Source organism: Natator depressus, chromosome 4, assembly GCF_965152275.1.
Source record: "Natator depressus isolate rNatDep1 chromosome 4, rNatDep2.hap1, whole genome shotgun sequence".
Lineage (NCBI taxonomy): Eukaryota > Metazoa > Chordata > Testudines > Cheloniidae > Natator > Natator depressus.
The window spans coordinates 2,835,934-2,848,678 of record NC_134237.1 but is presented as its reverse complement, the minus strand read 5'-3'; the positions used below and the strand labels follow the sequence as shown (position 1 = coordinate 2,848,678).

Here is a 12,745-nt window from a genome sequence, read left to right as displayed (position 1 = left end):
TTCTGTGAATTCTATTTGGGTGTAGTTCAGTGATTTCATTTCATTTCATTTCCTTTCAATCAGCTGGCTAAAATAAAAAAACAATAACAACCATGAATCCCACTGGCCACAAAAATCTGGATGCTTTGTGCAATAGGTGGATTGTTGATGGTCAGTATATTTCTTTGTCACAGTATTTCCTGTCGTAGCTGAAAAATAGGTGTATTCTAGGAAAGCAATGCCTCCCTCTCTTTAGTGACCTCTGTTGTGTAGCAGTAGGCTGTCTGGGAGGGAACATGATGTATATCCAGTTTATATTTTTGGATGCAGGTGTTTGCCTACTTCATGCCAGCTGTGAATGCCAAGAACAACATTTGGCTGAAATGACAGATCCCATTCTCTCTATTTCCCAGATACAATGTGGCCAGCAAAAGAAGACAAGTACAATACTCATGTCCCCGAAAGTCCCCTAGCTGATCTTGCAAAACTCCACTTGCTAAATTGTCAAACAAGCTTCTTTGTGCTTCCTCCCATGCTGTGCCTCCCTCTTGGGAGGAGCTCCCCTAAATACCCACCAAGCCACCTCACTGGCATCCTGCACCGCCCTCCTTTTCCATGAAGCATACAAAAAAACCTGACAAAGGTCAGGTCGCTGGTGTGCTAAGCCCACTGTCCATGATGCTGACCTGTATTGTCTCTTTGTTTCCTTGCACTCCCCCGTCTGTCTGTGTCCATCTGTTGTCTCTTGTCTTACACTTAGATTAAGTCTTTTTGTTCTATGTTTGTACAGGACCTAGCACAATGGGATCCTGGTCCATGACTGAGCCTCCTCAGTGCTACCACAACGTATAGTTATAAATGTAGTTAGATGTTTGCCTGTGTTTGTTTCCTCTGTATGCTGTCACAGCTCTGCACAGGTAGCTGGCATAGCAGACCTTGAGCAAACCGCCCAATGACCACAAGATCCATCAAGGTGCAAAGGCACTTGGTCGGGTTTATTGTCAACCAAGCATGGTCCTAGCTCCCCGGATCAGTGTCTAGTTACACTAGCACATGTATGCCCCGTGGTTATGGACCAGGTCAATGAATGGCGGGACTTTCCACTATCCCCTTGGCTGACCAAAGACACTTCCTCCAAGACTCCATTTTATACCTCAATGCAAACAAGTTACGTATTGCCCCGCTGACGTAGTTAGGTGCCACCCATCACCTTGTACACGTTGGTTCGATCAAAACATCTCTATCCATCATGCTGTCATCCTGACCTTATCTTTAAGATGGGTCAGCGTGTTCCTGTTCTCGTTAGGGGGTGTGCTGGTATTGAGGTGCTGTTCCGGTACCACCCTTCTGGAATGTGTTTGTGTGAGTGTCCTGTGCCTAGCACCTCTTCAGAATGTGTGTTTCTGCAATATCAGTCCTGTTCTTGCCAGATTCAGTGAAGCCTAGCTCACAGCCTGACTTTGATCACTACTTTAGCCCAGGCCTCAGGCCTTATTCCAGGCTTCTGATACAAGGGCTTATGTCTCAGACTCTCTTTCTACTACATGCCCCCACTTTTTCTCTTTTTATGGGGAGGATGTTCACCCATTGATTGTCCTGGAAAAGCATAATTCATGGATGGAAGATGACCCATTGGACTAAACAGTGTTATGTAGTCACCTTACTTTACCATCCACACATTCATGCCTCATCTGTCCCATAATCTGCACATTCCCTCGTACGACTGATAGACAGATTTTATTTTTTAATTGTTTTTAGTTCCTTATGGTGGACCTGGGAGTGTTAGGCATGGGACCATGACTGATGTGTGGGGTTTAGAGTTGTTTTTTGATAACTTTTGGGTGACATGAGAAGGCCTTTCTACTTAGTTGGTGATTGATGAGAAGGGCTTTGGTCACAGTTATAAGTGTATTGTGCTTATACTTTATAGAGTAGTACAGGTTTATAGATGGATATATATGAGGGATTACATGATTATTTTCTTGAATAGATGAATACCAGATATATTCCCTATAAGCCCTGCTAGAAGGAAAAGGCGGGGAGAACTAATGCACCAGGCTTTAAAGAGTCCCTTGCAGGCTGTAGCGCTTGCAGGTGGATTTTGTGGGGCCATTGCTCACCACACTGAGAAAGAACAGATTTTTATTTGTAGAGGCATTTCCCACCAGGAAGGAAGATAGCCCTGCAGCTGCTAAAATGCTGATGACGGAAGTATTCCCCAAATGGGGACTACCACACAGTATTGATTCTGATAATGGACCTGCATTCATTGGGGAAGTATTCCAGAGCATGGGTACATGGCCTGGTATTCCCCTACCTTTGCACATTCCCTACCGTCCTCTGAGGGCAGGTGGAAAGAATGAACAAGTCTCTTAAAATTGAATTATCCAAAGTGTGCAGTGAGTTGGGAACAAATTGGGATATGGTGCTACCATGGGTTCATGTGAGAATCCGGAGCCGTCCAAATTGCATGACCGGATTTAGCCCTTCTGAGGTGCTCTTTGGCAGACCGATGCATGGCTGGAGAAACTTGCTATACCCCCCAGATTGGGAAACTGTAAAAGCAATGGCAACAACAGTCAGGATAAACAATCTTAAACACTGGTTGGGTATGGTCCAAGGGGCTGCTGCAACATAACAAGCCGCAGAACAGCAAAAAATGAATCAAGCATTTGATGAAAAGAGTGACATTAAGCAATGGCAAATTGGAAGCCAAGTAATGGTTAAAAGTGACCCAGCACCTATTGTCATGTTTCCCCATTTTCGTTTTTAAAATTCATATGGGGCCCCCTTTGCTGGCAATTCATCGGGTCCAAATTTCATCAAACTTTGTGGGAATTTGCAGGGTAGGTATTAGAGGGTTCCCTAACTCATAGCTTTCTGCCATGTTAGATTGTGATTCCTACAGAGGGCAGCTCATTTACTCAACAGATCAGTGGTTGGGGTCCCCAGTGTAGTTAGACGTTTGGTTGCGTGTGTTTCCTCCATATGCCGTCCCAGCTCTGCACAGGTAGCTGGCACAGCAGACCTCGAGCAAAGTGCTCAATGACCACAAGATCCGTCAAGGTGGGAAGGCACTCGGTCAGATTTATTGTCAATGAAGCACAGTCCTAGCCCCCCAGATCAATGTCTACAGTTATACTAGCACATGTATGCCCATGACAATGGATGCAGCTCAGTGAATGCCAGGTGGCTTTACCTTCCCAGGAGTCCTGTCAGTCCCCTCTCTTCAAGTCCAATAGGCCTCGGTTCAAACCAGGTGTACGAAGTAGGTGCCTGACATCAGACCTTCCATCCTCTCCTCCACCACACTGCCAGGTCCTCTACTGTGGGGGCCAGAGCTGGCTGGGATGTGATCAAGCCGCACACACAGCGAGAGGGGTGAGAGCAGTGCTCACAGCTGGAGAGGAGCAGGAAGCCTGCTGCAGCCTGCCTGGAGACATGGCCAGAAAGGTTAGATGCTGAGGGTAAAGTGCAGGACAAGAGAGTAGGACCCAGGGGAAGAGTAGCAGGATCGAAGTCTGTGAGGCTCTGGGAAAGTAATACAGTACAGCGGTTGGTGGACCAGAAAGAGCTTGGCATTGTGGTGGAGAGGCGAGTGGAAGGGCTGATCTCAGGACAAGTACCTTGTACATCTAATGAGAAATGGCTTTACCGTACTTGGATCCCCTGGGGCCCATTGGGCCTGCTGCTTCACTTTTCCCAGGCTCAGTAACTCCTGGCTGCAGGCCTGCAGACTAAGCAGTTCCATGCCATCTATACTGTGTGAAGTGTTTTATTCCCCCCTTGCTTCTCTTGCCTTACAGATTAGTGTGTGCCCAAAATAGCTTATGCCCAAATAAATCTGTTAGTCTTTAATGTGCCACCGGACTCCTTGTTGCTTTTGTGGTTACAGACTAACACGGCTCTAATAGGTTAGCCTTTGTGTGCCTGGGGCACCCCGGGGAGTTTCCATTGAGCAGGTTGGCTGGCTACCAGGTACACTCGCACACACAAACTTTGGAAGGACTTCCCCTTTTCTCTCTTCACTTATAATCCCTGTATTCTCCTCCTGTGGCTGCTGTTTGTCCACCCTGGAGCACAGAATTGTGAGCGCACCCCTGTAACCATTATCTAAGCGCCTTCCTCTCCACTGCTGGTGGCCCCACCAGAGGCGTAGCAGCAGTTCCGTGAGGTCCTCGGCCCATCTGTTGTTCCCTCTCATAAAGAAGGCCAACACCCTGACTTCCAAACAACAGTCAGTGGGGCTCGGTTTGTGGAGTCAGAGTTGCATTTCCAGGGCCCATTGATTTCAATGGGATTTGTGCTCCTCAACCACTTAGGCACTTTTGAAACTCCCGCCCTAAAAGGTTTCAGAGTAGCAGCCGTGTGAGTCTGTATTCGCGAAAAGAAAAGGAGGACTTGTGGCACCTTAGAGACTAACCAATTTATTTGAGCATAAGCATAAGTTTTTCCACTGAATGCATCCGATGAAGTGAGCTGTAGCTCACAAAAGCTTATGCTCAAATAAATTGGTTAGTCTCTAAGGTGCCACAAGTCCTCCTTTTCTTTTTGCGAATACAGACTAACACGGCTGCTACTCTGAAACCTAACAGACCTGTGTACTGGTTTATTTGTCCTCTGTAGGTTGAAACACAAATTGCAGACACTGCAAGGATGACTCTCACCCCTCCAAGAACACAACGTCTTGCCCAGCCGAAGATTCAGAAGAATACTTTGTGCTACGACAGGGGAAGTCCCGAGTCCGCGATCCGCCCAGTAAGGCAATGTGGCTGCAGCTCCTTGGCGTGGAGGGCCTTCCTCTCTATTGGCGGGCTGTCACTGGTCTCCCTTAGATGACAAAGCAGACAATGCTTATGCATTCAGTGTTTAAAAAACAGCTTAGGGCTTCACAACCCAGTACCCTCCTCCCTGTCCGCAGAGAACCTCTGGGCAATGGTTCTGGTGCAATCCGCTGGATCCCGGGTGCCTGGCTTATGGTGCTCAGATACCCTGAAGATGTGCAAGGCATGAACATGAGGCAGACGGATAGATGGCGGGTGGGTGAGTAGGTAAGAGATGGACAGACTGGAGGACAGTGGGGACTGGAAGGGGAGGAGGGATAGCTCAGTGGTTTGAGCATTGGCCTGCTAAACCCAGGGTTGTGAGTTCAATCCTTGAGGGGGCCATTTAGGGATCTGGGGCAAAAATTGGGGATTGGTCCTGCTTTGAGCAGGGGGGTTGGACTAGATGACCTCCTAAGGTCCCTTCCAACCCTGATATTCTATGATTCTATCACTGCACAGATCCTCTCATTCTCCTCCATACATAAGGGCCCAGAGAAGCTGCTTTACCCATTAGGCTGAAGTAACTGCTGCAGAACAGGCCTGCAGCCAGTCTGTAGCCTGGGACAAGGATTCTTTCTCCCACCCATGCATTTGCCTGGCACCTGACATGGTTCGCAGGCTGGCACTGCGCTTTGGACTTGCCCCAGTAGAAAAAGGAGCAATTGTTGCAGCAGTACAGATCCATTTGAAGCTTGTCCAGCTTATGGGAAGAGGGAGACTCAGTGGTTAAGATGGAGAGTGCACCATGGAGGGCAGCAAAGGTGAGGCATGGAATGAAAGTGCTTTGGCATAGGATAGCCTGACAGGCCGGGGTGATCTAGTCTCATCGGAGAGGGGGCCTGACTGCAGGATCTCAGCTAGCCAAGGTTGCTCGAGACTGAAGTCTGAGTCTGTGGAATGCACCAGAACAAAGGGGCAGGGTCTGGAGTTGAGGGAATTCCTCTCCTTCATTTCCCTCTCCTCAGCTGGTTCTTTCCCATCAATAGCTCTGAAATCCGCTCTTTCCTCTCCATCCCAACCACTAACACCCTGGCCCTGGACTTGATTCTCTTTTGCCCAAGCTCCTAGCCCCTTGGGCCTTATCTTTGGTATTACAGTGGTTCCCTCAGCCATCAGGCCTTGCTGTGCTGGGCACTGCACACACACAGTGAGAGAACTTTTACAGTCTAAGTGGACAGGGGAGGGAGGAGTAACTGAGGCACAGAGAAGGGAGGTGACTTGCCCAAGATCACATTGTACGTCAAAAGAACAGGAGTACTTGTGGCACCTTCGAGACTAACAAATTTATTTGAGCATAAGCTTTCATGGGCTACAGCCCACTTCATTGGATGCATAGAATGGAACATATAGTAAGAAGATATTGTGACGGGGCAAGGCCAGATAGCTATAGAAAAGTAGTGGGAGATAAATATATTAGCTCCAGGCTAAACAAATCCTTGGTACCAGGATAAGTGAAATGGCGGAAGCTCCAGGTCAATTAAGACACCTGGAGCCAATTAAGAACTTTCCAGAAGACAGGGAGAATGCTAGGTTGATTGGAACACCTGAAGCCAATCAGGGGCTGGCTGAAACTAGTTAAAAGCGTCCCAGTTAGTCAGGTGGGTGTGCATGTCAGGAGCTGTGGGAGGAAGTTGTGCTGTAGGAGAGACTGAGCAGTATACACCATATCAGGCACAAAGAAGGAGGCCCTGAGGTAAGGGTGAAGTGGAGCTTGAGGAAGTGAGGGCTGCTGTGGGGGAAGTAGCCCAGGGAATTGTACATGTCATGTTTCTGAAAGGTCAGCTCCCATAGCTGATACTATTAGGGTCCCTGGGCTGGAGCCAGGAGTAGAGGGTGGGCCCGGGCTCTCCTCCTCCTCCTCCCCCACCTTTGCCCCCTGATTAATCACTGAGACTGGGAGACAACAGAGACTGTGCAAGGGAGGATAACTTCTCCTCACCTCCCTTGCTGGCTTATGATGAAAATGGCTCAGTAGACTGTGACCCTTGTCTCTAGAAAGAGAAGGGTTACGTGGAGGGTCACAGTGAGCCTCTGAGGCTAGCGAAATCTGCCAGGAAACACGGGACCCACGGAGGCAAGGACAGAGATTTGTCACAATATATATATACATATAGAAAACATGAAAAGGTGGAGTAAGAGGCTAATTAATTAAGATGAGCTATTATCAGCAGGAGAAAAAAACTTTTGTAGTGATAATTGAGATGGCCCATTTAGACAGTTGACAGGAAGCTGTGAGGATACTTAACATGGGGAAATAGATTCAATACGTGTAATGACCCAGCAACTCCCAGTCTCGATTCAAACCCAAGTTAATGGTATCTAGTTTGCACATTAATTCAAGCTCAGCAGTTTCTTGCTGGAGTCTATTTTTGAAGCTTTTCTGGCCACCTTTAAATCTGTTCTGAGTGGCCAGAGAGGTTGAAGTGTTCTCCTACCGGTTTTCGAATGTTATGATTCCTGATGTCAGATTTGTGTCCATTTATTCTTTTGCACAGAGACTGTCCGGTTTGGCCAATGTACATGGGGGGAGGGATAGCTCAGTGGTTTGAGCATTGGCCTGCTAAACCCAGGGTTGTGAGTTCAATCCTTGAGGGGGTCATTTAGGGATCTGGGGCAAAAATTGGGGATTGGTCCTGCTTTGAGCAGGGGGTTGGACTAGATGACCTCCTGAGGTCCCTTCCAACCCTGATATTCTATGATTGCTGGCACATGATGGCATATATCACATTGGTAGATGTGCAGGTGAACAAGCCCCTGATGGTGTGGCTAATGTGATTAGGTCCTATGATGGTGTCACTTGAATAAATATGCTGACAGAGTTGGCATCGGGCTTTGTTGCAAGGATAGGTTCCTGGGTTAGTGTTTTTGCTGTCTGGTTGCTGGAGAGTATTAACTTCAGGTAGACTAACATGGCTGCTACTCTGAAACCTGTCATAGTATGTCAGTAGCAGCTCCGGGAATAGATCCTGTGTCTCCTGGTTCCTAGTCCTATTCATTGGACAATGCTGCTTTCCTTATTTTCTCTTGTTTCCTTCCCACCCTCTACTCCTCTTGTGGGAGTTATCTAACGTAGCTCTTTGGACCAAGGGCCTCTCTTCTCACTTCACTGTGCACACCTATGGCTCTCTCTCCAGATATGACCACTCTAGTGAGCTCTTGTGCTAGGGTTGCCAACCCTCCCCATTTCGCCAGGAGTCTCCCAGAATCAGTCTCTAACACCCGGAGGCTGCTGAAGCCAAACCAGGAGATTTTAGGCCGCTAAAAGTCTGGTGGTACAGTGGGGTAAAGGCAGGCTCCCTGCCTGCCCTGGCCCTGTGCCGCTCCCGGAAGCAGTCGGCACGTTCTTGCGGCCCTTGGGGGGTGGGAAAGGCCAGGGGATCTCTGCGTGCTGCCCCCGCCCTGAACACCAACTCCACAGCTCCCATTGGCTGGGAACTGTGGGCGGAGGCAGAGTGCAGAGCCGTCTTCCCCCTCCCCACCAGGGGCCACAGGGACGTGCTGCTTCTGAGCCTGCCTTAGCCCTACTGCACCGCCTCCCAGAAGCCACCTGAGGTAAACGCTGCCTGGCTGGAGATGGCACCTCTCGCCCCCTCCCGAACCCCAAGCCCCTGCCCCAGCCATGAGCCCCTTCCTGTACCCAAACTCCCTCCCAGAGTCCACACCCCCTCCTGCATGCCAACCCCCTACCCCAACCCAGAGCCCCCTTTTTTGCACCCAAGCTCCCTCCCAGAACTTGCACCCCTCACCCCTCCTGCACCCCGACCCCCTGCCCCAGGCTCAGCCCGGAGCCCCCTCCCACACTCTGAACCCCTCAGCCCCAGCCCAGAGCTCGCACCCCCTCCCACACCCCAACTCCCTGCTCCAGCCCGGTGAAAGTGAGTGAGGGTGGGGGAGAGCGAGTGACACAGGGAGGGGGGATGGAGTGAGCAGGGCGTGGCATCAGAAAAGGGGCGGGGGGTGGGGCCTTGAGGCAGGGATGGGGTAGGGGCGGAGCAAGGGTGTTTGGGTTTGTGTAATTAGACAGTTGGCAACCCTATCTCGTGCTGTGAGAACGGAATTGGTAGCGGGAGAGGCAGCCAGGAGAGATGGATTCCCAGCTGGGCTGGGGAAGCGGGCTAGCTTTGATAAGGATACTGTAGCACTGTTTAGGGGGGGCTCTCTGGCGGGTGTCAGGCATCTCCACTCTGCCCACCCTTATTCAGTGCGTGCGTGTGAGGAGCCAGTGGGAGGGTCAGTGCGGAGCCGTATCTGCAGCGCCTTCAGTATGCCGAAGGGTCAAGTGACCCTCGCCAGCATCTAGTGCCCCCAGCAGCCGGCCCGGGCGGGGAGAGGAAGGGACAGGGCCAGAGCCTCTCCTCTTCCAGCCTCGCTGCCTGCCTGGGACGCTGCCCGGCGCAGCGCAGCAGCTGCCTGGGAGAGCGCGTGGCTGTGGCAGCAGCTGGCTGCCCCCTGCGCAGCCTCAGCTCCTGGGGGCGCTCCGGCTCTCTCAGCCGCTGTCCCAGGAGCTGAGGCTGCACCGGGGGCAGCCAGCTGCTGCCACAGCCACGCGCTCTCCCAGGCAGCTGCTGCGCTGCGCCGGGCAGCGTCTGGAGTGGCTCCGGGGCCTGGCTGCCAGGAAGAGCAGTCAAACATGCCGGGGAAGCTGGCGCAGTGGGAGGACAGAGCCGCCCCCCCCCCCCCCACAGGTAACGGTTGACGGGGAGAGCGCAGGGGCCCTAGGCTGGGGGTGGGTTGGGGCAGAGTCATGTAGGGGGGGTCACATAGGGAGGTCATGTGCCCCCCCCTTTAGCTGGTGCCCCCTTTTGGGTCCCTACCCCGAGTCGCCTTGATGCATCCAGCATTATAATGGGGCCACCTAGCCCAGGCCACAGGGTACGGTGGTGTGTTTCTCTCCAGGTCTGGGCAGGACTGGACATGAGGTTCATTGTCGCTGAGACTGAGCCTATGACGGCAAGTTGGGGGAAGCAGCTGCAGGGTTTAGCAAAGTCACTGTCAGCCCGTCTGATTGAGGGGATGGGTGCAGCATTTGTCACTTGGGTGTATAACTTAGTAGGCTTGGTAGACTCCCAGGTGCTTCCCTCGGATCAAATAACAGCAGTGGCCAGGCAGTGTCTGGGCACTAGGCTCCAGCCTTTTCTCTTGGCTGTGGACTTTGCTACTGTGATCCATGCCTTTGTCACCTCTAGGCTGCTATGCTGGGCTGCATTGGGTAGACCTTAAATTCCTTTGGGAACAGAAGGGTTTGTGAAGTGGTGTCTCCTGACAGGAGAGTGTGGCACTGGGCTGTAGGATTGGCACTGGCTGCCCAGGGGCTACCTAACATTCAGCCTAGCGCTTCACGGCCAAATGCTTGTCGGCTCCAATCTAACAGCTGTGCTTTCAGGACAGAACTCTAGGGGAGCTCTTCCCATGGTTCCTCTCACAGGTATCCAGGGCTGCCCAGCAAGCAGTAGCAAGTGTTCGGACACTAGAGTTGGCTAAAGCAAAAGAGGTGTCACACGAGTATCTGCCTGCCCGTGATACCGAATGGCCAGTGACAAAGGCAGCAAAGCATGCAGTGCCTACGCCTAGGATTGAGGAACTGTCCCAGCCGTGCAAAAGGTACGTGCTCACCAGAGGGGGCTTGCTAAAGGGAGAGGGGAAAGGTTGCTCAGCTGTGCAGAGAGCACGTTTCTTTGTCATCGTTCCTGTGTCTCACCAGCTGGTTCTATGGCCATTTCGCTCAGAATGCGGAAATGGATTAAGCAGAACTGGTTCTTGTAGGAACCCAAAAGCTAGTTGTGCTGTTAAACAGCTGCCATTCCACCCCAGAGATGTTTGCATGTTACTATTGGAAGAAGCGACTCGTGAATGTATATTAGACTGGCTATACAGTTTGAAAAGCGCTTTGAAATTTTTTGAGATGGCAGCGCTGGGAAAACCACTCTGAGTTACTGATTTTTGCACATTACTTAGTAAATACGGTAGGAAAAGTAAGGCTAATGTATCATACAATGCTCTTTGTTCATTTATGTTGTCAATCGTAGTGTAGCCTTTGTCAGGCTGTCTGGAGCGGCTCACAACTGTGAGTGCCTATCTCAGGGCAGACTGCCAGAAAACAAGGGCAGATGCCCCAAACTTGTGGTGTGTTCTAGTATTAGATTTTTACCAAGCCAGTAACAAATGTGAATGCCTGGATCACTATGCCTGGAGTCACAGACAGTCCCCTTAGACTCTCCAGCCCATCTTGCCACCCAGACAAACAGCACTTTGTGATTAAAAAGTTATAGAAACCAAAAGTCACATCACATTAGGTTACTCCCAATCCCGAAGTCACTTACCCCAAATCAGTTGGTAGTCTGGATCTTATGCCAAGAACAACACTTATAGCCAGTTCTCTAGTAAACTAACTAAAGGTTTATTAGCTAAGAAAAAGAAATGAGAGTTATTGAGAGGTTAAAGCAGGTAAAACATATTAACAGGTGAGTCAAAGTTTGTAAGTCCAAATGTTAGCAGAGATGGAGTAATCTGCCAGTCTCCAAAAGACTTTCAGGGTTACCCAGGAGAACTCTAGGGATCTCTGTCCATTCACTCAGTATTTCCACCCTGTTGAAATCCAGACAGTCCAGAGATACAGGATCAGTCCATGAACCCATATTTATAGCTTTCCCCCACAGGAGGCAATCTGATAAGTGTCTTTAATTCTTCCATGATCCCTGGCTTTGAAATTAGCATTTTCTGTTACAGACATTAAGTCTTTCATTAGCATTTCCAAGATTCCATTTTTGTTTGAGTTTAGTCACAGGGATATACATAATTTAAAAGGTAAGGTAATAGCAAACAACAATCCTTCATTAGTTTTCATGAAGTTTTAACACCTGATTACAATCTTACACGAACACACCTTTGATTACAGGGTATACATAATGTAGAAGTAACGTAATAGCAAACTATGGGATATAGACAGATGAAAACAATATAATCAACATCTTTGATATTCACATACAAGTGAATTGCCTTGAGAATCTGGCATGCACTGGCACCTTGCCTGTCAGCATCACAGCCTTAATTATCTGTGGCAATATATCAGCATGTACTACGGAACGTTCTGTGATATATTTTGCAAAAATAATGAAATTTTAGTACTATGGGACCTCTCAATGATGCCTGCTATTAAATCTTGGCTGAGAGATATGGAGAGGTCATCAGTGATTTGTGCAGAGTGTAAGGGGTGCAGTTTGAAGTTCTCCTGAAAACATAAGCTCTTATTGTTAGTAGCTATAGATTCAGAACTTAAGCTCCAGTTGTTAAAACTGAGGGAGTCTTCAGAAATCACGTTGCCACTCCTAACCCATTCTTCTTCTGTGTTTTCACGGTTTCAGGCCCACTGCAAACCTTGCTCAGTTTGATCCAGATGCCTTTTTTGTAAAGGAGTCTGCTAAGAAGGCAGTTTGCTCCAGCAGGCTTCAAAAACTAGCACACCCTATTGAGCGCTGAACCCCTTGGCTCTTAGGTTCATTAAATCCTTCGAAGATTCATGGCTGTCTTGTCTGCTGTTCTCCTCCCCAGTGCATGTGATTACATGTTGTAGGTAGACTGTATGTTTGGGAGAGTTTGAATAAAGAAGAGATGGATGATCTGGGGAAAAGCCCGCCAGTGATTCAACTGCTGCTGCTTTTAAATACGTTGCGTCTCTACCCAAGTTCTCAAATAAAAATTTGTCCAAAAATTAAAAAAACTCAGAGTATTTCTTTGCACGATTAGGGCTGGATCATGCTCCCCATGCCCTGAGTTCCTTTGCTTCTCAGAGGCGCCCTATGAGAGGATTTCTTCCATGAGTTAGCCCATCCAACTCCACATTCTTTATACTCGCCTTGTGCTTAATTTGGCCTCTTCCCCACACATATTGCCCATATATAACATGTTTTAGTTTCATCTTCATGGGAGGGCCCAGAACCACC

At 49.4% G+C, this 12,745-nt stretch overlaps 1 protein-coding gene across 1 annotated transcript in view; it reads left to right on the top strand.

Annotated features, from left to right (window-relative positions):
* SPMAP2L (sperm microtubule associated protein 2 like) overlaps positions 1 to 12,479 on the top strand; it is a 42,411-nt gene extending 29,932 nt beyond the window's left edge. The window contains exons 8-10 of the mRNA XM_074950259.1: positions 4,606 to 4,737; positions 10,231 to 10,406; positions 12,167 to 12,479. Of these exons, the coding sequence (XP_074806360.1) occupies positions 4,606 to 4,737; positions 10,231 to 10,406; positions 12,167 to 12,281 (423 nt within the window). The 3' untranslated portion in view covers positions 12,282 to 12,479. The remainder of the gene's footprint in view (positions 1 to 4,605; positions 4,738 to 10,230; positions 10,407 to 12,166) is intronic.
* Positions 12,480 to 12,745: the final 266 nt, after the last annotated feature.